This window comes from Mesoplodon bidens, assembly GCF_964165515.1.
Source record: "Mesoplodon bidens genome assembly, chromosome: 15".
NCBI lineage: Eukaryota > Metazoa > Chordata > Mammalia > Artiodactyla > Ziphiidae > Mesoplodon > Mesoplodon bidens.
Genome location: NC_138171.1, coordinates 44386807 through 44411986, shown reverse-complemented (window position 1 = coordinate 44411986; position 25180 = coordinate 44386807). Strand labels below are relative to the sequence as shown.

The 25180-nt window shown below is 55.0% G+C and overlaps 2 protein-coding genes across 5 annotated transcripts; both read left to right on the top strand.

The window, feature by feature from the left end:
• Nucleotides 1-2021: 2021 nt before the first annotated feature.
• PRR14 (proline rich 14) lies at nt 2022-6950 on the top strand. Of its 2 annotated transcripts, none has more exons than XM_081255812.1 (12): nt 2022-2062; nt 2851-2922; nt 3047-3215; nt 3842-3963; nt 4036-4225; nt 4510-4553; nt 4756-4865; nt 5166-5754; nt 5891-5960; nt 6043-6134; nt 6407-6478; nt 6569-6950. In XM_081255812.1, exons 2-12 carry the CDS (start codon nt 2900-2902, stop codon nt 6846-6848), a joined length of 1761 nt encoding a protein of 586 aa, XP_081111938.1. In that variant the 5' UTR covers nt 2022-2062; nt 2851-2899; the 3' UTR covers nt 6849-6950. The 2 variants fall into 2 exon arrangements, with proteins under 2 accessions (XP_081111938.1, XP_081111937.1); XM_081255811.1 differs by having other exon boundaries at nt 2027-2062; nt 5891-5966.
• A 2459-nt stretch (nt 6951-9409) lies between these two features.
• FBRS (fibrosin) lies at nt 9410-21033 on the top strand. Of its 3 annotated transcripts, none has more exons than XM_081255406.1 (18): nt 9410-9973; nt 10255-10434; nt 11173-11208; nt 11329-11358; nt 12398-12446; nt 12539-12839; nt 14189-14490; nt 14696-14901; nt 15017-15061; nt 15314-15409; nt 15646-15714; nt 16490-16519; nt 16900-16971; nt 17281-17401; nt 17507-17587; nt 18490-18573; nt 18925-19132; nt 19236-21033. In XM_081255406.1, exons 1-18 carry the CDS (start codon nt 9518-9520, stop codon nt 19813-19815), a joined length of 2946 nt encoding a protein of 981 aa, XP_081111532.1. In that variant the 5' UTR covers nt 9410-9517; the 3' UTR covers nt 19816-21033. The 3 variants fall into 3 exon arrangements, with proteins under 3 accessions (XP_081111532.1, XP_081111531.1, XP_081111533.1); XM_081255405.1 differs by having other exon boundaries at nt 16490-16528; XM_081255407.1 differs by lacking the exon at nt 15017-15061 and having other exon boundaries at nt 16490-16528.
• Nucleotides 21034-25180: the final 4147 nt, after the last annotated feature.

Below are 25180 nucleotides of genomic sequence, written 5' to 3'. Positions count from 1 at the left end.
AATCTCCAGCCACATCACCTGTCCCGTAGGAGGCTGGATGAGGCCTTTTGCCACTGGATCAGCACACATTGGCCATGCCTGGGGTGTGTACACAGGTGGTGGATAAGGTAAGAGTTTTTGAAATGGTAGTCACAAAGAGGTGACTGGAAATCCTCCCTCTAGGGTTATTTCCAGAGGCAAGGCCGTGAGGGTGTGAAGGCTCATCACTGCTGGCCTGGGCTGAGGGCCAAGAAACTGCAGTCTACCTTATTCAATTTGATTAACTCCAGCACCCCAAGTTAGGGTCGTAGGGCTGGGCCCTCCCCACCAGATTCTCAGGCCCTTTCTTTAGGCTACTTCCTTTGCCCTCAAAACTCAGATCAGGCTTGCTCGGCCCGTGAAAGGTTTTCATTGCCCTGGAGTCTGGGAAACACCTGTGTATTTAAGCAGGAAAGTGAAAGCCTACAGGGGCCCTCTCAACTCACCAAAGTTGAGAGGGCTCTCTACTCACAGCTGGAAGCATCACCATACCAGCAGGGAACATCCTCAGGCACCTGTGTAGCCAGCCCTGCTCCAAGGGGGAGAGAGAACACTTCTAGTTGGAAGAGTTACTGCTTATTCGCACCAGAAGTCTCACCATGCATTTCCAGAGGACCCAGCAGGCCTGTGCTACAGAGGGTCACTGTAGTAGTCCCAGAGACCTATCTGGATGAGTCCTTGGTTTCAGTGGGGAGTCTTCATTTTCCACACCAACTCTACCGATGCTGTTCTTTCCATATCTTCCTTTCTGGATCACTAATCTTATCACTCAATCCCATAAAAGAGAATTATGCTGGGCTGAGTAGGTCACTCTGCACCTTCATCTCAGACCCAGGATTCTAGGCTTCAGGCTTTTTTGTTCTATCAAGAAAATAAACACAAGGGAATCCCCTGGCGGTCTAGTGGTTAGGACTCCCAGCTTCCACTGTAGGGGGCAGGGGTTCGATCCCTGGTCGGGGAATTAAGATCCCGCATGCCCTGGGAGCGTGGCCCAAAATAAAATTTTTTTTAAATAAAGAAAAAAAAGAAGAGTACTAGTTTGGCCCAGGGAATCCTGGGGAAGGAGAACTAGTGGAGGCATGGGCTTTGGTTAGGCAGTGAGGGCGCCTTCACAGTACAAGAAGCCAGTACATGCCCACTACCTCCCCACCAACAGCAGGCTCCTGGTATAAAAGTTCCGTGACGCAGCCTCTCTAAGCAGTAGGATTCCATCCCCGATCCCCTACTACTAAGGACTATTTACACACCACATCAGCCAGGCCCCTCTTGAAAGAGGGCTCGTGGGAGCCCCAGAGAAAAGCGGACCCATCAAGCACGCCAAGGTGGTTACTGGTCTCCTGCAATGACGCCTCTGTACTGAGCCCTCTATAGAAACCCCGCTCCTCCAGGAAGAGATACACAACACTCGGGTAAAGTGAAGCTCAATGCCCCACCCTCTTCACCGCTTTGACTGAGCCCAGTCTCTCCAGGACACCGTGAGAGCAAAGGAGCCTGAGGCGGCACCAACCCTAGCCAAACTCTTCCCTGCAACGTGGGAACCCGGTTCAGGAGCCTACGATGGTACTGGAAACGGGCTCAATGGGGCCTCTCTAGGAAATTGGGAATTTCACATATCTTTAGCACTCAGTTCACGTTTATTGGTCTAAAAACGAAAGAACCGGAAGATGCCCTTAAAAAACGTGGCGGTAACCGAGCTTCACGACAGTTGCCTCAATGGCTCAAGAAACTTGCCATAGTCTTCGGCCACTCACTGACCGGAGAAGATGACGCCGTCCGGTCTACTTCGGTTCATCGGTTTCAGCGCAATCTGCCCTCAATTATAATGGCGGCGCTGCCAAATTTGGCTTCTTGCCCCTAGGGATGATGGCCGCCAGGCGGCTTCACTTAGCTTCTCACCACCCCGGAAGACGGGGACCGGCGATTGGGCGGTGCCCCAAGGCTTCGAGAAGAAGGCCCTCGGCGGTTGGGCAGTGCTGGGTAAGGCTAGTTTTAAAGGAGCCGGAGGTGGGAGCCGTCGAAGACCCGGGATCCGCGGGAGGCGGCGGTGAGCGGCGCGCGGGGGAGGGCACCGAACGGCTGGAGAGAGGGCGGGAGGAGGGAGGGAAAGAAACTTTTGAACCATCTGGTCCCCGGCTGGGGAGAGCGCTGGGCGGGGATCAGGGGAGGGCGGAGGGAGGGGGTCTGTGGGCGGGACCTCCCGGGATTGGAGTGAAGGGGGTATCTGCTTGACAGTGGATCCCCAGGGATCCGGACTGAGTTCCTGATGCTCAAGCTCAGGCCGCCCCTGTCTGAGTGGAGCTTTGCGAAGCCGAAGCTCACAGGGAGAGGAGGATCCTCGCGCGGCGTCTGTTTGGAGGAACAGCGCTGTAGGATTCTTTACGCGCGGGTCCAGTCTAGGGGATCTAGTGGGAGTGGGGAACCGTCGGCGTGTGGGAGTATTGCTTCGGAGTCCTCGGCCACTCGCTGGGGGTGGATGAGAATTGAAGAGGGTTCCGGCGGAAACTGAGCCTCCGAGGACCGGGATCCCAGCTGATCCCGGGGGAATCTCAGGGCGGAATCCGCAGGGACAAAGGCCCCAGGAGGCTCGGGCCGTGGGAGAACGGGGGCCGCAGCAATCCAGGTTTTCGCGGCCCAGGCAGGGCGCGAGTGATCCGCTGGTCGCTGCGGCGGCAGCGGGAAGACACCCGTTCCCGGCAGCCAGGCGGGGGCGTTACGGGCCCCAGGGCTCCGGCCCGTGAGCTACCGGGAGCCGCGGGCGGACCATGAAGGGCGGAGCCCCACGGGAGGGGCTGGCCTTCACTCCCGGCTCCCCCGCTCCCCCCCCCACCCCAGGCTGGAGCCTGGGATCCCCCAGGGACTCCCCGGAGCCGCCGCTTCCCCCATGGACTTGCCCGGGGACTCCAGGTGAGAGCGCACCCCGCCCGCCTGTCTTGAGCCCGGGAAACGGGGAGCCTGGTGGCCGTACCGGGGAAACCACAGAGCCAACAACAGGCTCAGGCGACCGTCCTCTGCTTCTCTCATCCTCCAGCCCGCCTGGCCGGCAGGGTCTGTGCCGCCAGCCCCTGGCTCGAGCGTTATGGGGAGCCAGGAGCCCCAAACGGCCGAAGCTGCAGCCCTTCGGGGCCCCGTCGCCCTTGGAAAAAGCTTCTCGGCGAGTCCTGGCCGTGGTCCTGGAAGATGTCATGGATGCCCACATGGTGAGCCCCTTGAACTGAGAGGCCCCCTTCTCCCTCAGGTCCCCTCAGTACCAAAGTCAAACTAGATCACTAGTGAGGATAACGGAGGTCCAAACACCTCACACTCACACTCGTCCATCAGACAGCCTCCCTAATGCTAAAGTTTTTTGTTTGTTTGTTTGTTTTTCCTTGGCTCTCACTCCAGCCTGGAATTGGGCAGGGTCTCCAGTGCCCATTCCCCACTACCAACTCTGTTGGGCTGAAACCACATCCCTATAACTCTTCTGCTTTCTTCCCAGCCCAACTTCTAGGCAATCCTTGGGAAGCAGGCTGAGGACTTTGGCTCCATTGCACAGATTAGAAAAACTGAGGCCCCAAATAGGGCAGTGACTCACTCCAGGTCACCCTCTCCTTTTCATCTCTTCAAATAGCCTGGGTGACATTATCCAGCTCCCACACCAGCAGCTCAGGACACTGTCGTATTTGGCCCTTAATTGAGGGCCATCAGTGACCTCTTCTTTGGGGATCTTGAATGAATTCTAGCCACGATTTCTGTCATTTTTGTGGCATAGGGCACTGTTAGGCACAGGGAGGCCCTGTCCAGCCTCATTCCGTCACCTTGCTCTTGACACTTCCTCCTCCCCTAGGTCCCCCTGGTGCCCCAAGAGGATATATCCACCCCACGGCACCGCAGCAACCGTCAGGATTCTGTCCGCAGCCATCCACCTGCCTCGCCACCCCGACAGGCCACGTGGTCCCCACAAGCCAGGTGAGTATGGCAGGATGGGGGGTAAGCTGGGAACACAGCTGAGCCCCACTGATATTCCTGGTCCCTCTCTAGGCCTCCCGACCCACTGCACTTATGCCGAGAGCCCCTGAGCCGTGTACATCAGCCCCCTTCCACACTGAGGCAGCGATCAAGGACAACACCTGGCCCAGAGGAGGGCCCTTCACAAAAGGTGGACCAGGCCCCCCAGCCCACTCTGGTGGTGATGTTAGAGGACATTGCCAGCTCCAGACCCCCAGCGGAGGTATGGAAACTTCAGGGAAAGGTGTCAGGAGTTCAGCTGGGGGCAGGCATGCCAGTGGGCATAGAAGACAGGGGTAGGAGGGCTGAGTCTGGGGTGGATTTTGCTCAGAGCAAGGAGGACAGCGTTTTAGGGTGGAAGACACTGTCTGAGCAAAGACCTATATGAAAAAGTCTTTAGCGTGAACCCAGGCAGGAATCAAGACTGAGAGAGTTGGGATGTGGGAAGCTACAGAGACCACAGGGGACTTCCTTGCCTCCTCACAACCATCCCCTGTTTATATCCAGGGCTTTGCCGATGAGACTCCCAACTTCACCGTCCCAGCGAGAAGGTGAGAGGGCTGGGGAAGGGATTATCAAAATGTGCAGGCAACAGCCATTATCCAGGCAGCCAGAGCTAGGGGCATCAGAATTTACATGTCCAGTCCTTCCTTGTAGCACTTTCAGAAGCCTTAAGGGACAGGGGAGGTGCTGGCTTAGGTGGGATCTGAATCTGGAAGCTTCCTCAGCCTTTAACTTGCCCCTTCACCCCAGAACTGAGCCAAGGATGATGGTTCACCAGCCAAAGCCTCCACCCAGGGACGTGGAACCCCCATTCCAGCCATCTGCCCTGTCTGCAAACCCTCTGGAGAGCCCACCACCAGGTAAGGACTCAGATGGATGAGACTTGGGGTTCTGGAACATTCTAGCTGAGCTTAGAAATGTGAGGTGACGAGTAGGGGATGGGGCTTAACCCCCTCCCGGGGCAGAGCTTGGTGTATGAAGATGGGGTTTAGACTTCAGAGACCTGAAGCTTAACTTCTAAATTTAGGGCTTGGTATTTTAGGGATGGGCTTATTCCTCTGTGGGCAAAGATTAGTGTTTGGGGAGGGACTAAGGCTACTGAAGTGGGGCTTAGACACCTGCAGCTGAGGAATACCCACCTGACCCTCTCCTTTCCTCAGCCCCAGATCCTGTTCTGGAGCTCCCATCGACCCCACCGCCATCCAGCCTTTTACGCCCCCGCCTCAGTCCCTGGGGCTTGGCCCCCCTCTTCCATTCCGTCCGCTCCAAGCTGGAGAGCTTTGCTGACATCTTCCTCACACCCAACAAAGCCTCACGGCCCCCGCCCCCGTCACCCCCCATGAAGTTGGAGTTGAAGATTGCCATCTCAGAGGCCGAGCAGTCTGGGGCTGCTGAGGGCACTGCATCTGTCAGTCCCCGGCCCCCTATCCGCCAATGGCGGGCCCAAGACCCGAATCCCCCAGCACCTCTCCCTAAGCCCTCTCTGGGCCGAAGCCACTCCTGCCCTGATCTGGGGCCCCCTGGCCCAGATACCTGCAGCTGGCCCCCTGCTCCACCCCACCCAAGCCGGCCACGGCCTCGGCGGCACACTGTGGGTGGTGGAGAGATGGCCCGAGCCCCGCCACCCCCTCGTCCCTGTCTCCGGAAAGAGGTCTTCCCTCTTGGAGGAGTGGGAGGCTCTCCTCCCCTCATCACATCTTGCTCGTCTACCACGTCCACTTCTTCCTTCTCTGAACCTGCAGAACCCAGGTAGTGCTCTTGATAAACCCTCCTTAAAGCTCTGGCCATGGTCTGGGCCCAGCCTCCTTCCCTAGTATCCAGTGGGCAGGAGATGGGGATGTTGCTGTGAATGCTGTTTGGCCCTGAGCCTTGACCTCCTCTGCAGGTTGAGCTCAACCAAGAGGAAGGAGCCAAGGGCCTCAGAAGACCAGGTGCTTTCAGACCCCAAGACCAAGGTAGAGGTACAGATGAAGGGGGAGGAGACAAGTGGGAGCCTGAGCCCATGCTGCACTTTTACACTCTGCCCCGTTTTTGCAGACCATGGGAAAGGTTTCTCGATTCAGAATACGCAGGACACCGGCCCGTTCTCAACCAAACCTTACACCAATGGGGCTGCCTCGACCAATCAGGTGAGAGACTTGTTGTGCACGGAGCTGCCTTGGCCAAACAGGTGTAGGCTCAGATCCCCTGAGTGTGGCTTCATCTCCTCTTAGGGAGCACAGTCCAGCTTGGAGGAGTCAATTTGGTCTGGACATGGTTTATGCTTAGAACCATTTGTCTGCCTCAGGCAGCACTCCTGGCATGTTCCAGAAACTGAAATACAGACCAGGCCTTGATTACCCCTTCTCCAGGCCCACTGGCCCCAGGTTTCTCAGAGGCCTCTGCTCCTCTTTGCTCACAGGTTGAACAAGAAGGAGTTCAGCTTGGAAGAAATTTACACCAACAAGAATTACCAGTCACCCACAACCAGGAGGTGAGAAACGTTGAAGGCTTGGGGGTGACAGAGGGAAATCTGGAACCAGGGGGCGTGCTGGTAACCAGCACTCCTCCCTGCCTGGTCCAGGACCTTTGAGACCATCTTTGAGGAACCCCGGGAGCGCAACGGGACTCTGATTTTCACCAGCTCGAGGAAGCTCCGGCGAACTGTAGAATTTCGGGACAGTAGTCTTCCTCGATCCCGGCGGCCATCTCGCGGGGCCCGGGCTGCAGCTGGCAGGACCCTTACTCCCAATCTGGCCCCCAGCCCAGATGTAGGACCCCTGCTACAGCAGCGACTGCAGGAGCTGGATGCCTTGCTCCTGGAGGAGGAGGAAAGGGATCGAGAGCGGCCCCATCGGACTTAGAAGCTCCATCTGTTTGTCCATCCATCCTGGAGGGAGGGGAAGTCTCTGAGACAGTTACATTTTTTCTCTGTGTTTCCAGTAAAGTTTTCGATATGTTTCTGATTCTTTTGTATGTCTCTAGCTGAGTTTGAGATTAACTGGCAGTACTGGCTGGTGTTTCTACTTTGGCACCCGAAACTGGGAAACAGGAGGGACCAGGGAAGATGATGAAGGTTGGATATAGGGAGGGGGGTAGAGGAATGGTCATTGGAGATACCCTCTTGATTTGAGAATTTTCCTATGTGGAGGGATACTACTGAATATGCTCCAGAAGATAATGTGACCCTGGTCAGGGTTCTCTCAGTTCACTTACATCAAGGAGGAGACCGAGGGAATTTCCTGGCAGTCCAGTGGTTAGGACTTCGTGCTTCCACTGCAGGGGGCACGTGTTTGATCCCTGGTCGGGGGACTAATATCCCGCATGCTGCGGAGCGCGGCAAAAAAAAAAAAAAAGAAGACTGAAAGTCCCAGAGTGGATTAAGGCCTTGTTCAAGATGGCCCTGAGTTCCTCCTAACACGCAGGCCAGGAACCTGCTGCTGGATTCAAGAGCTAAGAGTAACCAGCTGTAATTAAGCACCTACAACAACCTGTCACAGGTAATTGACCTACACATAGCCCTGTGAGAATTATACCCATTTTATACATAAGAAAGCAAGTTGACTCTCAGCGTAATGTCCACACTAAAAGGGTAACCCAGGCAACCAGAGGACACAAGCGGCACTCTACATCTTTCATAACTTAGAGGCAGAACAGAGCAGTGGTAAAGAGCACAGACTGGAGCTAAGCTTCTTGAGTCCAAATCTTGGTTAGGAAATTAAGTGTGCATCAATTCCCCTCTCCATCTGTAAAATGGGGCCGATAGCAGTACTTTCCTAAGATACTTCTCATTGTCAAACGAGTTAATATGTGAGAAGGTGCCCGGCATTGTTTTTTTCTTGTTAGCACGCGGAGACCACAGGCCAGCACTCTCCCACTGCACCGAGCGATAACGGGATGAGGTTTCCTTCCCGCGCGGCTGGCGCTCTCAAAGCACGCCGCGTGCTCTAGCCACCACGCACAGCGGGGTATCCCGCTGAGCTGCCAGCCAGATGGTGGTATCACCACGCGCATGCGCGAGAAGCCAGGCTGCCAGTGGGCTAAGCCAAGCAGCGGAAAGGGGGAGAAGATATTGCTGGCTGTCGACTGGGACCTTCCGCGGCCGCGCGCCGCCCAGCGGCCAACCGTCCCCTAGGCCTCGCGCACTACATCTAGATCCTCGCCTTGACGCCATCAGGATACGGGCCAATGAAAAGAGCAGGAAGAGGCGGGGTCATCTGGAGAACCGCCCCAAGCACCTACTTTTAACCAGTCGAGTCACAAGACTTGATGAAAGGCGGAGCTAATCTGACATACCCAATCCAAGATTTGAGGGCGGTTACATATTACTCACTCCCCAGAGTTTGACTCCGCCCTTCGTCTTGACGTACACTTCTCAACCTATCAACGACTAAGGCTGTAGAGGGGAGATGGGGAAGGGGGCGGAGAGTGGGAGGAGGCCGAGAGAGGAAGGAGGCGTAGGCTGAGAAGGAAGAGGGAGGAGGGGCAGGGAAGTCCTGGCGGAGAAGAGGCCCAAGACTCCAAAGGAGACGACAGGAGGGTGAGCTGGAGTTCCCTCGGTGCCCAATAGCCGTTCCGGATCCCTTAAGACGCAAGTCAGACAGAGACGGAGGAAAGGAGGAAGAGACTTTTATGTCGGCAGACAGACAAGCTCTACCCGTCACCGTTGCCTCACATCCGGGGCTTTGGAGGGCTGGCCCCCGCGGCCCCGCCCCCCCCTCGCGCCTTTCATGGCGACCGGAGGCGGAGGCTGGAAGAGCTGGGCCTGGAAGAGGCCCCTTTAAATCTCCTTAAAGGGGTGGCCACTGATCTCGGCCGACTACAACGCCAGCCTTTAAAGGGGAAGCCACCGAACCAGATGCTGACAAATTGAGAACTGTACTGTTGGGAGAAGTGGAGCGAGTGGGAATTCTCACCGCCACTTTCCCCCCCACGCAAGAAGTCCTTTAAATTCAACTTAAAGGGGAAGTGGCCGCTTGTGGAGGACTAGAAACTAACTCCCGAGCCCTTAAAGGGGCGGCCTGCTGTTTGGAGAACCCTGGACTCTTTAAAGGGGTGGCCTCTTTTAGCCGGCGGACTTGAGGCACTTTTAAAGGGGAGGTCTGCGTTTCGGGGCGAGCTTTCGGCCCCTGGCAAAGGGGTGGCCCTTCCTCTTCCTCGGGGAGAGTTGTCTCGACCCCTGGCAGGGGGTGGCCACCGAACTAGGCCGGTCGGACACCGTCGGGTCGTCTTAAAGGGGCCAGGGGCTGGACAGCTTGAGGCCTTGCCTTAAAGGGACGACCGCCCCGTTTTCGCCGTCTCGGCCCCGCCGGCCCCACAGGGGGGGCTCTCAGGCTTGTCGCCCCGGGGGCGGCGCCGGCTCCCCGGGCCTTGGCCTTGGGGCAAGCTCGGGGCCAGCAGATCCAGCTTTAAAGGGGAAGCCGTGGCCCTCTCGTCCCTGTGCAGCCGCCAGCGCCGCGCCTGCGACCCCGGGCCTGCGGACAGGCGGTTTCGGGGCCCGCCGCCTCCGGATGCGGCGCTGAGGGCGGTCGCCATGGAGACGGCAGCGGCCGCGGCTCCGGGCCCGGGCTGGGCCGCTGAGGGGGAGCGGCGGCGGCGGCGCTGCTCGCGCCGAGACCGAGACCGGGAGCAGCGGCGCCGCCGAGGTCCCGGCAGCGACGCGCCCCGGGCCCTGTTGGCCGCCCCGCGCGGCTCCTCGTCGTCGTCGTCGCCGCCGCCGCCCGCCAGGCCCTGGTCGTCAGCTTCGTCTGGAGAGCGGCCCGGAGGCCCGAGACGGCGGCGGCCGCGTCCTAGGCCTCGGCCCCCGCGACCCCGAGCTCGGAAGCGGCCTGCTGGCTCGGGCAGCCGCGGGGAGGAAGAGGAGGAGGAGGAGGAGGGGGGCGCAGACGATGGGGAGGCTGAGGAGGAGCCTGAGGAGGAAGAAGAAGAGGAGGAGGACTTGATCGATGGCTTCGCCATCGCCAGCTTCGCCAGCCTCGAGGCCTTGCAGGTGGGGCCTGATGGGGCCGGGAACCTTTTCAGAGGGCCAGAGAGAAGGGTACGGTGCCTGGAGGGGGTGGAGTTGAGGGGGGAATGCTGGCACCCCAAACCAGAGCAACCGGCTCCTCTGGCCAGGCCGCTGCCCCACCCTGGGGTGGGAGGAGGTAGAGCTAGTCTCCAGGGACCAACCAGGTTACCTGGCCTGAGAGCCACTTTGGTAGCCTGGTCACCCCTAGAGAGGTCGGAGCTTTCCTTTCTCCATCTACTGTAGTTCCACCTTCTCCTCCACAGAAGGATGCGTCTCTTCAGCCCCCAGAGCGACTGGAGCATCGGCTGAAGCATTCTGGGAAGCGGAAGAGGGGGGGCTCCAGTGGGGCAACTGGGGAACCAGGGGACAGCTCTGATCGAGAGCCTGGCCGGCCCTCTGGGGATCGGGCCCGAAAATGGCCCAATAAACGGAGAAGGAAAGAGGTGAGCTTGTTCCAAATCCCTGTCCTTTAAAACTCTGCAGAATGTTCTTCACATAGACCCATTTTCCGTCAGCAGTGCTGCTACCCATGGTAAACAGTGACCCCAGTTTCTAAGGGCAAAGAGAAAGGCAGAGCAAATTTGAGCTTCCACTGCTCCATCTAGGTCTGACAGACATGTCCGCAGTCAGACTTGCCTGCTTTTGGCTGACACTACGTCTGCCTCAAACATATTGATAATTCAGAGATATAGCAAAGGGACTTAGTTGAATCATAAGTTAGATATGGCTTCTGCACACCTTTTCAAGTTGGTGTCAGTATAGCAGGAAAGAAGCAGTCTTTGAGCAAATACCTAGACGAAAACCTGAGAAGCAACAGAAGGCAGAGATCTGGGAGAGATGCTGCAGAAGCCCACATGAGGAAGCCACTCATTCTGTCTGGGGGATGGGAGGAGGGTTGTGGTTAGGGAAAGCCCCCTGGGATGTCTTAGTCAGGCCTTGAAGGATAGTCATAAGTTTGCTAAGAAGAGAAACAGGGCTAAGTTGTTTTGGGCGAAAACACAGAGATGTGAGAATCTGGTATATTTGAAAAATTGCCAGAGCATTGAGAACAAGGGGTGGACAGTAGAAAGAGATTGAGAATAGGTCATGAGGGGCCTTGAGTGCCTTGCCGGGCAGTTTAGACTTTATCCAAAGGCCTCGCCAGTCAGCCTCCCTTACCTCTGGACTCTGGTCTTTCTCAGGCCTCCTCCCGTCATTCTCTGGAAGCTGGATACATAGTAAGTGCTCTCCACCTGTACCAGCCCCTCCCCTTTCGCTCCCTGTCTGAAATTCCCCTCTCGACCTTTGCCCCCACTCCTCTTCCCTCTTGTGACACCTCTGTCTTTCCTTCTCCCCAGTGTGACGCGGAAAGCGATCTGGACGAGAGGGTGAGTGGGGCTAGAACTTGTTGGGTGGGCAGTATTACAGCTCGTAAAATGAACTGCAGCTTAAAAGTTTCCTTGTGCAGCAGACAGAGTCTCCCCTTAAGTGGCGAACGTGTGTTAGGTTGAGCCAGAATTAGATTTTTGGGGAGGAAGTATGGGGCGGGGGATTGAGAAAGTGACAAGTTATATTTGGTAACTAGAGCCAATTGACCAAAGAATCAAAGGCCCATGCCTTGCTGTGCCATCCTTTCCAAAGCCCCTGGAGATACCAGTGGTTCTCCACGGAAACCTGGGGTGGCTGTGGAATCCAGTTGGTCCTTCCTGCTAGCCATTAGTCTGTTCCCGTAGATTAGAGTCTGAGCTGAGACCATGGTCATGGCAGTGAGGACACTAAACCATTGTAGTCATGTAAAGGTGTATTTCATTTTATCCTTAGGGCTGATGTGCTAATTTTGAAACTGTGTGTTCTAACGGTTGGTGCTGTACTCCTGTAACTAACTAAATTTGTACTCCCTGATGTGTGTCTTGCTGTAGTTTAAAAAGTTGGCTGGACAGGAACTGTGGTGAAACAAATAGTACTTGTCTATCCAAACGGGGCAGCCACTATTGGGAGAATAGGGGCCCATTCTCAAGAGAACCTGCAAGTCTGAGTTTTTATGAGGAATCTCCGGATTTCTACATATCAGCAATTAGTTTAAGAATTTGCTAGCATTTATGGACCAAACAAATCTGTAAGCCAGGTAGGCATCTGAGCTAGCAGTTAGTGATATCTGACATTTTTGATTTGCTTGTTTCTCTGCTACTTCCATGCTGCCTCAGTTCAGTCCTCCCAGCCTATCAGATTCTCAGGCTCAGTTGCTCTACCCTTTTCCCCAAGCATAGGGCCCCCTAGAGCTCACAATCTTTGGTGGATTTCAGCTAAGTTGATGGACTAGACTTGTCACCACTACCAGTTCCTAGCAGACTCCAGAGGCTGTTGGCCTTCCTGAGTGAGGGCCTGACCTGACCAGAACCTGTCCCTGTTCCTGTCCTTCTTCCCCAGGTCTCCGATGATGACCTTGACCCGTCCTTTACTGTCTCAACCAGCAAAGGTTGGTCCCAAGGGGCTGGGGTTGGAGACAAGGGAGGGAAATTGGGTGAACGTGGACCTCAACTGAATATATCTGCCGTCCTGCCTTCACAGCCTCGGGCCCCCACGGCGCCTTCAATGGGAACTGTGAAGCAAAACTCTCCGTAGTCCCTAAAGTGTCGGGCCTGGAGCGGAGCCAGGAACAGCCCCCAGGGCCCGACCCGCTGCTAGTGCCTTTCCCCCCGAAGGAACCACCGCCTCCACCGGCCCCTCGGCCTCCTGTCTCACCCCCTGCACCCTTGCCGGCCGCCCCCAGTCTGCCACCCCCACCCCAGCCCCAGCTGCAGCTTCGGGTCTCGCCTTTCGGCCTCCGCACTTCCCCCTATGGCAGCAGCCTGGACCTCAGCACCGGCAGGTGAGTGGTCCAGGGGTTTGGCCTGGTCTGGAAAGGCTTGGTCATTTTGGTGTCAACCCCTGCATTCTGTGGCTGGGACATGGGATGGTACCTGTGGGATATGACTTGAAAAGGGATTCGGAGGCTAAAAAGTTTGAGAGACGCTGGTGGAACAAATCTGAAGAGATTACTACAGGACTTATCAGAACCCTTTATACATTCACATAGAAGGGAATCCAGTTTGTGCCGTTTCCCAGTCTTATTTGCTGGTGAGACATTTTCGCAAGGCACATCTGCTAGGAATAGTGTTCTTTGGAACATACTTTGGGAAATGCTGACATAATGATTAAGAGTGCTGACTTTGGTGTCAGTCAGACCTGGATTCAAATTCTTGCTCTGCCGCTTAATGGCTGTGTGATTTTCGACAAGTCACTTAACCTCTCTGAGCCTCGATTTCTTCTTTCTGTAAAGTGAAATAATAGTACCTTCATTGTAAAGCTGTTGTGAGGATTAATTACGAGTTAATGCAGTGTTTCCCAAAGTGTGTACGCTCTTTGTTAGTGGTATGAGCGCAGTAAAATTTTTTCAGCTCTGATGTGCTTTAAAAAAATATGAGTAGTTCCTCAGTCTGTTTATTTCACGTGTTACTGCTTGGTGAGGCTAAGTAAAAACAAACTGAGTTAAGTTAAAGAAGTAAACGGTACAGGGGGTTCCATGGATGCGGCAGCAATTGGGAAGGTGATGTGGAATGCTGGAGACTTGGATTAGCATATAAAGCAGGTGACGGCACTTGGCCTATAGTAAGTGCTCACTAAAGGGTAAGAATCACTGACACTATTGTTATCATCGATGCTATCTTTGTTACTATTGTTATCATCATTATCATTCTCTTATTATTGGAAAACTAAGGCTCAGAGAGGGGCAGTGACTTGCTCAAGGTCACCCAGGGTGTTAATGGCAAGATGGGCCTAGAATTCAGGTCTCCTGACTCCTAGGCCAGGCCAGGGCGGTGCTGCTTCCACTGTCTTAGGGTGGGAACCCAGGTGGCCTGTTGTAATTAAGCGTCAAAGTGAACGATATGTTTTGTGCTGTGGTCGAGTCAGAGAAGGGAAAGTCACGTGGCCAGAGGCATCAGAGGCAGCTGTGTGGAAAAAGAGACCTAGAGAGGGAGAGAGGGGGCTGTTGGGTGTGGGAGGTACCTCAGTCTGAGGATGGGTTCTCCGGGTCGGCGGGTGGGGGTCCTGGGGGCCAGGTTCTACCACCTTCCATGTTGGAGAACCAGGGTCAAGGTATCGCCCAGGCTTCTGACCCCCTCCCGTCAGAGCTGGCACCTCCCAGCCCCTCACTCATCTCCCCACTTCTCTCCCCAGCTCTTCACGGCCGCCCCCCAAGGCCCCGGCCCCTCCCGTGGCTCAGCCTCCCCCCTCATCATCCTCTTCGTCCTCTTCCTCCTCATCTGCCTCCTCCTCGTCCGCGCAGCTCACCCACCGGCCCCCGACGCCCTCACTGCCCCTGCCTCTGTCCACCCACAGCTTCCCCCCACCCGGGCTGCGGCCCGCACCCCCACCCCCCCACCCCTCCTTATTCTCCCCTGGCCCCGCCCTGCCCCCGCCCCCCCCCCTGCTGCAGGTGCCAGGGCACCCTGGGGCCTCAGCCGCTAACGCCCTTTCCGGTGAGTTTGGGGTCCTGGCCGGGGGGTGGGGGGCCATGGCCCCGGGCTTGGGCCCAGTTGGCTTCGGGGCATCTGGACCTTAGCAAGCAGCAGGGCGTGAGGAGGGAGTGGCCCAAGGCCAGAAGGGAAGGCCAGTCACCCGGGCCCAAGGAGGCTGACACGGTGGCTACAGATGTTAAAGCCTTCTCCCCCTCCCCTCCCACAGAGCAGGACCTGATCGGCCAGGACCTGAACTCTCGCTACCTGAATGCCCAGGGTGGCCCCGAGGTGGTGGGGGCAGGGGGCTCCGCCCGGCCCCTGGCCTTCCAGTTCCACCAGCACAACCACCAGCACCAGCACACCCACCAGCACACCCACCAGCACTTCACCCCTTACCCCCCGGGCCTGCTGCCACCCCACGGCCCCCACATGGTGAGCTCCTCATTGGGCCGGTGATGAGGCTCAGAGACCTGGGGGGAGGGTATGGCTTCCAGGGGAAGGCCCTGGGTTCCTGGCTGGCAGCTTACTCTTCCCTTCTCTTCCCTAGTTTGAGAAATATCCAGGAAAGATGGAAGGCCTTTTCCGGCATAATGTGAGTGTGTGAGAGTGTGTGAGTGTGTGGGTGTGTGGGTGTGTGGTGTGGGTGTGTGGTGTATGGGCATGGATGCATCAATGCGTGTGGCCCTGATTGTTGGGGTCCAGTTTTCAGCTTCAAAAGCGAGAGCCTTGAGCCTGGGAGAGCTCCCTGGGGGGGATTTAGGGTGGAGGCCAGAGGACTGATGGGCAGACCACAGATGGGCTGCACCTCCACCCCCAGCTTGGACTAGTCCCCTTCTCTCCACAGCCGTACACGGCCTTCCCTCCCGCAGTGCCCGGCCTACCTCCGGGCCTCCCGCCGGCTGTCTCCTTTGGCTCCCTGCAGGGGGCCTTCCAGCCCAAGGTGAGCTCCCAATCCAGAGGACACCGCCACCTCCCACCCCTTACAAACCCGGATACCCCTGGATCCACTTACCTTCCCATTCCCCAAAACCATGCCCATCCTCCTGCCCTCCCCTTGTGGACCCAGGTTTCTCCAAAGCCCTGCTCCCTCCCTGTCCCAGCTGCCAGCTTGGTTTTAGACCCCTTTTATGCCTGGTGTCAGCTCTCCTGACTGATCCCTCCACTCCCCTTTCCCAGAGCACGAACCCCGAGCTGCCACCACGACTGGGGCCAGTGCCAAGCGGGCTTCCCCAAAAGGGGACACAGGTGAGGGGGGCCAAGGCAGGTCCTCGGGGAGCTGGAAAATCTGTTGAGGGAGAGCAGGGTTGACTTGAGAGTGAACCACTGATTCCTCCCTTTAATATATGGTCAGGGGTGTCCCTGAGAACCTGAGAAGAGGGAATTTCTGTAAATGAAGGATTTCTCAGGCATGAGGGATAGGAATTTCATGAAGTTGCCCCAGAAATAAGATTCCTAGGATGATGGTTTTTGTAGGGGTTTTCAAATTTTTTGTCACAGCACTCTTTTTTTCAAATGACATCATACCAGGAAGTTCTGTCCATAAAACAATGAAAAGATAAGCTGCTTCTTTGTGAAGTGACATGGGGAGCAGCCTTAAAGCACAGGGCTTTGGGAACATCGTGAAAAGCAGAGGATCTGTTTCCTAAAGGAGAGACTAGACCAGAGGTTTTCCAGCTTCTTTTAACAATAGTAAAGACTTTTTTCTAAAGAAATCTTAAGCAGATCTTCATTATATAAAGCTGTTTATCAGATAGCTATTCTTCTCTGAGAAACCTGTCCTGCCTGCCCACTGACCCACTCTGCAGCCTTCCAAGCAGGGCACCTCCTTGGAGCCAGGTTCAGTAACTTGGTGCTGGAGGGGAGGTGCCCGGAGTGGGAGAGATGGGGAAAGGAAAGGTTTGAGGGAGCCACACACGGTCTCAGGGAGGTGTTTGGGGGGGCACTGGGGACTGTGGAGATGAGGTGCCCAGGTCAGTAAACAGGTCTGAACTGCTGCCAATCTCTGCTTTGCTATTCCCAGATCCCTGACCATTTCCGGCCACCTTTGAGGGTGAGTTTGGTGAGGACCTCAGGCTGCATGAGGCTGGGGGCTGGCGTCAGGGTGTTTGTGTGAGGGGAGGGTCTTGCTTGGGAATAAGCAAGAAGCCCAAGACGTGGAGGCAGCCAGATGTGGAACAGCAGGAAGCGAAAGGCTTGCAAACCACAGACCTGGGTTCAGACACAGCTGGCCGTGGGACCTTGGGCAAGACAGTTTATCTCTCTGAGCCTCAGTTTCCTAGGCTGTGAAATGAACCTAGTCATCCCTCAGGTGTAGGGGTGATGAGTGGGGATGTTGTGCGGCAAGGCTGGGCCCAGGGCCAGGTCTGGAGTGGGTGATGAGTGAACATTCTTTCCTTCCCTTTCCCTTTGGTCATCCTTCTGGGGCGGCAGAAACCAGGGAAGTGGTGTGCCATGCACGTGCGCGTGGCTTACATGATCCTGAGACACCAGGAAAAGATGAAGGTACTGGGGCCGGAGGGCTGGGGAGAGCGGGCCTGCCTGAGCTCTGGCGTCTACCTTCAGCAGAGCTTGGCAGAATCTTGGCCAGAAATGTTCCCTCCTGTCCCTGGTCACTGCCTGAGCAATTCCACAGTTAGCACTAGGTTCTCTTGCTAACTGGGGGGTGGTCAGAGAAGGCTCTCAGAGAGGCAGAGGCCCACCCAAGCCCTGTCTTGGCGCCAGGCAGCCCTCGGAGGGGGCCTCGGGGTGGAAGAGCAGGAGCGGGACCACACCTGGCTCCTCACTCACTGCCCCTCTCCCTGTCCCATGCAGGGCGACTCCCACAAGCTTGACTTTCGGAACGACCTCCTGCCCTGCCTTCCGGGGCCCTATGGGGCCCTGCCCCCTGGGCAGGAGCTCTCCCACCCGGCCGCCTCCCTCTTCACTGCGACTGGTGAGTCTGGCCAGCCCTCTCTGGGCCTGAGGTTGCCCACCTGTAGCCCGAGGCCCACCTTGCGTCCACTCAGCCTCATCAGAATCTCCCGCCTCTCCGCCCCAGGTGCCGTCCACGCTGCAGCCAACCCTTTCACGGCAGCTCCCGGGGCCCACGGACCCTTTCTGAGCCCCAGCACCCACATTGGTAAGAGTCAAAGGCATGTTGGGCAACCTAAGCCTTGTCCCTGAGTTCCAGGAGATGTTAAGCTGGGGATAGAAGTTAGACCTGAGAGGCAGCTGGAATGGAGGGTAGACCTGGTTCCACTTGCTTTGTGACCTTGGGCAGGTTACCCTACCCCCTCTGAGCCTTGATCTCATCCTCTGTAAAATGGGATAGGGAAGGGCAGAGTAATCGCCAATCCCTGACAGCTCAGTCACTGTCTCTGAACTAGCCAGTGGTAGTGGGGAGTGTGCCACCTGGGAGAGTGGGGTGGAGGAAGGCTGTGCAGGCCCAGCGGAGAGCATGGTCACTGGCACCCAGTGATCTTGGCAGGCTTCTCGGGGAGATTTATCCTGGGTTTGGATGGACGAGGAGGAGTTGAGCCGGCTGGCCTAGGGAAAGGTGTTCCTAGAAGAGGAAATTGTGAGGTTCCCACAGCTTGCTAGTTACGTGTTCTGACTGGCTATGTGACATATATACGAAGTTAGGGTCAGGTTGGGAGCAGCCCTGCATGCAGGTGGGAGGAAGCTAGCTGAGGCCTTCAGGCGAGTGGCTTGCTGTAGAGCTGGTCTGGGTGGCTGGTGTTGGGGGCTGTGGGGTAAGAGCCTGACCTCTGGAGTCAGAGGCCCTGGAATGGGGGTTCCACTCACTGGTTAGATGACCATTGATTGGCAAGTCACTTCACCTCTCTGAGCCTGTTTAATCATCTATAAGTGGGAATGCTCCCGTCTGCCTCATGGAGCTTGTGAGGTTAAACAACACGTTGCACCTTAAAGCTCAGTGCTTTTCTGGGGCCTGCTTGATGATCAGCCTCTTCCCTGCCAGTCCTTGATGCCTGCTCAGAGCTGGCCGCCCAATGCTCTGACCATCCCCCTTTTCTCCTACAGATCCCTTTGGGCGTCCCACAAGCTTCGCCTCCTTGGCTGCCCTCTCCAACGGGGCCTTTGGAGGCCTGGGCAGCCCCACATTCAGTGAGTGCTGGGCGGGGTGGGGTGGGGGCAGCGGGCTCCTGTGCTCAGGCAGGGGGCTGGGAGGACGCCTGAGTGGGACCTCCCACTCCTGGCTCCCATCGCTTTCTTTTTTTTTTTTTTTTTTTTTGCGGTACGCAGGCCTCTCACTGTTGTGGCCTCTCCCGTTGCGGAGCACAGGCTCCGGACGCGCAGGCTCAGCGGCCATGGCTCACAGGCCCAGCCGCTCCGCGGCATGTGGGATCCTCCCGGACCGGGGCACAAACCTGTGTCCCCTGCATCGGCAGGCGGACTCTCAACCACTGCGCCACCAGGGAAGCCCTCCCATCACTTTCTACTTTGTCTTCTGTCTAGACTCCGGCGCCGTCTTTGCCCAGAAAGAAAGCCCAGGGGCCCCACCAGCCTTCGCCTCCCCCCCAGACCCATGGGGCCGCCTGCACCGCAGTCCTCTGGCCTTTCCTGCCTGGGTCCGGCCCCCTGAGGCCGCCCGGACACCAGGCTCAGACAAGGAGCGGCCTGTGGAGCGGAGGGAGCCCTCTCTTACTAAGGAGGAGAAAGACAGGTGTGCTTCCCCGCCAGCCCCCACCTGCCCTGCCCTCCGCCCTCCCTTACCTCAGTCCAACCTCCGGAGTACCTTCATCCTCTCCTCCCTCACCTGCCCCCAGGGACCTCCCCTTCTCACGGCCCCAGCTCCGAGTTTCTCCTGCTACTCCCAAGGCGCGGGCTGGCGAGGAAGGGGCCAGGCCAGCCAAGGAATCGGTGCGGGTAAAGGAAGAGCGGAAGGAGGAGGCTGCTGCTGCCGCCGCCGCCGCTGCCGCCGCCGCCGCTGCTGCCGCCGCCGCCACCACCACCGGGCCTCAAGGCCTTCACCTGCTGTTTGAGAGGCCCCGGCCACCCCCCTTTCTGGGCCCTAGTCCTCCAGAGCGCTGTGCTGGCTTCCTGGAGCCAGCCTGGTTGGCAGGGCCCCCTCGCCTCTCTAGGCCACCCCGCTTCTATGAGGCGGGTGAGGAGCTGACTGGACCAGGGGCTGTGGCTGCTGCCCGCCTCTACGGTCTGGAGCCTGCCCATCCCCTGCTATACAGCCGCTTGGCTCCACCGCCGCCACCAACTGCGGCCCCAGGAACCCCTCACCTTCTCAGCAAGACCCCGCCAGGAGCCCTTTTGGGGGCACCACCTCCGCTTGTGCCCGCCCCTCGGCCTAGTTCCCCACCTCGGGCCCCTGGCCCAGCGCGGGCTGACAGGTGAGGGAAGGGGAGGGGCAGGGGCATAGCTCCATCCCCCTTTTCTTTTGACAAGGTCCTAGAGCTGAGGTTTCAAGCCAGGGCTGGAGGGCAGAGGTCATGACCTCACCAGCCACCTCTGAGGTCGTGGAATCTGGGAGCAGTAAGCCCCAACCCCCACTAGATCAAGCATCAGTTGGATCTTGGGGTCACTGGGAGGGCAGAGGTCACAAGCCTTTAGAGAGGTGTGTGTGTGTGTGTGCGTGTGTGAGTGTGTGTGTGTGTGTACATGAGTGTGGGGGTCATTTCAGAGGTCATAGCTCGTGATCTCCTGAGGTGCACCATCGCCCCTTCTGAGGGCCCCTAGGCCCTTGCCCTGCCTCCCCAAGGGCTCACTAAGCCAGAGGCCAAAGTGCCCCCCTCCTCTTCACCTACCACCCAAGTCCTCATGCCCTCTCAGGGCTGGGGGAGGAGGGGCTAAAGGAAGGGGGGTTCCATGTACATATTTATCTCCTCTTCCACATAGCCCCCCAGACCTTTTGTACATTTTTACAGGGGTGCCCCTCCCAATAATCCCCCTTCCTGGTTAATTAAATCCTAAGACTGGTGCTGTGTTCCTAGCTTCTGGCCTCTCTGTGGGGGGAGGGGGGATTGTAGCGGGAAGAGCTGGGAGGGAACAGGCAGGAACCCAGGGCTTATCCCTGGAAATCTGCGGCCCAGCAGGAGATTGACCAACAGGAAAAGGGACCTGGGTACCTAGGCTAGAAAGAAGGGCAAATGCTTCCTGCTTGGCTGTCAGCCCAGGTTCCCCCCACCTGTTCCTGTTACCTCTGTGTGCCCCCATCCCCAAAGGCGCAACCTTTAAGCTTCAGACTCCACCTCTTAGTGGCTTGGTCCCCTCCACTCTATTTCCAAGTGCCCCCAGGATTCCTGGGCCTTGCTCTCCAGAACCCTGTTCCCCAGAACCCTGCCGCAGGCTCCTTAAGGGGGGCCAGAGAAGGTCACCATGTACCACACACCAAAGAAGGGGGTCGGCCCGGGGGTGGGCCACACAGGCAGCTTCTTCAGCAGCCTCTTGGCAGCAGCCCCAGCCTTCCCAAAGCAGCAGGTGCCCCCAGGCTGGGGCCCAACCTAGAAGGCAGGGGTCGGTTTAACAAAAACATAACGTTGACTTTTTTCCCTGGTGGGACTTATTCTGTAACATGACTTGCGGATATTTATATAAAAATGAGTGTTACAATGAGGCCCCTTGGCTCCTCTTTGAGTGTGTGTGGGTCACCTGGGGGGATTGGGCTGGGTCCTGGGGTTGGGGAGGGATGAGGACAATATTGTCCATGTCCTGATGAAGGTTTTCCCCTCCTTCCCACCTGGGCAATTTGTTCTACTTTGGATGGATGGATTAGAGTGTTGGGCACTGAAGTTTTTCACATTTTTCTACAGTCCAGGAGTACATATTCCAGTTGACCCTTGAACACGGGTTTGAGCTGCACAGGTGCACTTATACGTGGTTTTTTCCCCAATAAATACTTCATACAGTACCACATGATCAATGGTTGGTTGAATCTGTGGATGTGGGACCACAGATATGGAGAGCCAACTATGGGACTTGAGCATCTGAGGATTTTGGTATCCATGGTCAACTGTGTGTAAGATTCAAGCAATAGGGCTTCCCTGGTGGCTCAGTGGCTGAGAGTCTGCCTGCTAATGCAGGGGACACGGGTTCGAGCCCTGGTCTGGGAAGATCCCACATGCCGTGGAGCAACTGGGCCCGTGAGCCACAGCTACTGAGCCTGCACGTCTGGAGCCTGTGCTCCGCAACAAGAGAGGCCGCAATAGTGAGAGGCCCGCGCACCGTGATGAAGAGTGGCTCCCACTTGCCGCAACTAGAGAAAGCCCTTGCACAGAAACGAAGACCCAACGCAGCCAAAAATAAATTAATTAAAAAAATACTTTATAAAAAAAAAGATTCAAGCAATAAAGACAGCAAAACTAGATCTCCCATTCATGTGTCAACATACCCCAGCCCTGCACCCTTCCCAAGGTAACCACTGTCAGTCATTTGGTATTTGTGTTTACCTGCACATATATATGAACATGCATAGTAGTTAATGTTAGAAAAGGTAAAAGATCTATAATTTTTTAAAAATCAGTATTGGTTTTTATTTTATACATGGTCATTATAAAACAGTTCAAATACACAGAAATACATAGTACAAAGAGAAAGTGCCTCATAATCCTATTCCTCAGAGATGGCCACTGTTAACTGTTGGGCATATTCCTCCAGTTATTTTACTAACTATATGCTCAAAATATGAAGAAATGGGATCCTGTGAAATGTACTATTTTACAACTATCTTTTTACACTTAACATCATTCTTTGATGTAATCGTTAAAAAACAAGTGACGGACTTCCCTGGTGGCGCAGTGGTTGAGAGTCCGCTTGCCGATGCAGGGGACGTGGGTTCGTGCCCAGGTCCGGGAAGATCCCACATGCCGCGGAGCGGCTGGGCCCGTGAGCCATGGCCGCTGAGTCTGCGCGTCTGGAGCCTGTGCTCCGTCCGCAACGGGAGAGGCCACAACAGCGAGAGGCCCGTGTACAGCAAAAAAAAAAAAAAAAAAAAAAAACAAGTGACGACTAAACTGAGCTAGAGAAGCTGGCTCCCACCCGAGCCACCCAGAATTGACTTGTTCCGAGTATACCCATCACCTTAGGAAAGATGCATCCAACGCTCTCTGCTACCACCACACATACCCCAGACTTCTAGGGAGGACTCAGGTCTACCTTGCTCCGACAAGTCAGAAACGGGTTGACCAGGAGAAACTTGGCTTGCAGACAGTATTTCACCTGGCAGTCCTTGTTTTCAGCTTCTCTTGAAAAATCCAAAAATCTGTTAACATTGTACCTGCTCTCCCTATGACTGTCACTTGAGATGGGGCATATTCTCTCCAGATTGTCACTGTCCTTTCCACTCTATTGTCTAGGAATGGGGCATTGGCATGATTCAGGGCACTTCCCTGGTCCCTGTAAGCATTTGGGTATGGAATTCTCAGTGAAATGTTTTCTAGATACGTACATCCAACCTCTCCTAGATCTCTCCTGCAAGTACCTCAGATCTCTGATGCTGCACACCACCCCACCCCTATTCCATTTCCACCTCTGAGAGTTTCACCAGCACCAAAGTCAGAAACCTCCCTCTGTCTGATTCCCTGTCTGCACTGCCTCTTATTCTTTCAACTGCTGTTCGCTTCATCTATCATGCCAGGCGCTGAACTAGTGGCTGGGGATACAGAGGTAAACAAAACAAAAGCCAGCTTTCCTGGAGCTTACATGCTACCGTGAGAGAGGAGCAATAAACTCATACGAGAAGAAAGAGTGAAGGGAAAGAATCCCAAGGGCTACCTTTTTAGGGCCTATCCTCAATAACCATTGTCGTCCATTGACCCATCTCTGGTTCTGACCCTAACTTATGCAGCTCCTTAGGCAGAGGTAAAAGGGGAGTCCAGAAACGACTGTCAACATTGGGGAAATACAAAACAAAACCCAAATCATTCACCATCAGGCTGCTATTTGGAAATGTGTTTCTTTGTTCTGAATGAGCTCAGCAGAGTAGCTGTGTAATCTTAAGCAGTGTGCTCATTTCTGTGCCATGGTTTCCTTATTTGCAAAATGGAGGGTTTTAAAAACAAATTTACTGATATATAATTCACATACCGTACAATTCAACCTGTCTTTTATGACTGGCTTCTTTCACTTAGCATTATGGTCTCAAGGTTCATCCCTGTCGTAGCTTGCATCAGTACTTCTTTCTGTTTTATTGCCAAGTAACATTCTCCATTGTATGGATATGCCACATTGTGTTTATCCATTCTTCAGCTGATGAACATTTGGGTTGTTTCTTTTGACTATTATGAATAATGCTTCTGTGAATATCTGTGTGCAAGTTTTTGTATGAATGCATGTTTTCAATTTTCTTAGTTATATACTTTGGAGTGGAATTGCTGGGCCATATGGTTGTGGCTCTACATTTAATATTTTGGGGAACGGCCAAACTAGTTTCCAAAGTGGCTGAACTATTTTACATTCTCACCAACAATATATGAACCTGGAGTTTTAATGGTTTCTTCTACCATTACTGTATGAATTTGCTATGTTAGTAAGCATAAAGTTCTTAGAACTGTGTCTGGCACAGGGTACATGCTCCAAGAACGATTGCTGTCATTGCTGGTGATGTCTTTCTGATCAGAAACCGTAAAAAAGAACTTAAAAGCTTTTGCACGGCAAAGGAAACCATAAATAAAATGAAAAGACAACCCTCAGAATGGGAGAAAATATTTGCAAATGAAGCAACCGACAAGGGATTAATCTCCAAAATATACAAGCAGCTCATGCAGCTTAATATCAAAAAAACAAATAACCCAATCAAAAAAATGGGCAGATGACCTAAATAGACATTTCTCCAAAGACGACATACAGATGGCTAAAAAGATGCTCACCATCACTGATTATTAGAGAAATGCAAATAAAAACTACAATGAGGTATCACCTCACACCGGTCAGAATTGCCATCAGCAAAAAAATTACAAACAATAAATGCTGGAGAGGGTGTGGAGAAAAGGGAAACCTCCTACACTGTTGGTGGGAATGTAAATTGGTACAGCCACTATGGAGAACAGTATGGAGCTTCCTTAAAAAACTAAAACTAGGGCTTCCCTGGTGGCGCAGTGGTTGAGAGTCCGCCTGCCGATGCAGGGGACATGGGTTCGTGCCCCGGTCCGGGAAGATCCCACATGCCATGGAGCAGCTAGGCCCGTGAGCCATGGCCGCTGAGACTGTGCATCCAGAGCCTGTGCTCCACAACGGGAGAGGCCACAACAGTGAGAGGCCCGCGTACCGCAAAAAAAAAAAAAAAAAAAAAAAAAAAAAAAAAAAAAACTAAAACTAGAGCTACCATATGATTCAGCAATCCCACTCCTGGGCATATATCCAGAGAAAACCATAATTCGAAAAGATACATGCACCTCAGTGTTCATCGCAGCGCTATTTACAATAGCTAAGACATGGAAGCAACCTAAATGTCCATCAACAGAAGAATGGATAAAGAAGATGTGGTACACATATACAATGGAATATTACTCAGCCATAAAAAAAGAATGAAATAATGCTATTTTGCAGCAACATGGATGGACCTAGAGACTGTCATACTGAGTGAAGTAAGTCAGACAGAGAAAGACAAATATCGTATGATATCACTTATATGTGGAATCTAAAAAAAGGGTACAGATAAATGTATCTACAAAACAGAAATAGAGTTACAGATGTAGAAAACAAACTTATGGTTACCAGGGGATAAGGGGGTGGGGGGGTGGGGGGATAAGTTGGGAGATTGGGG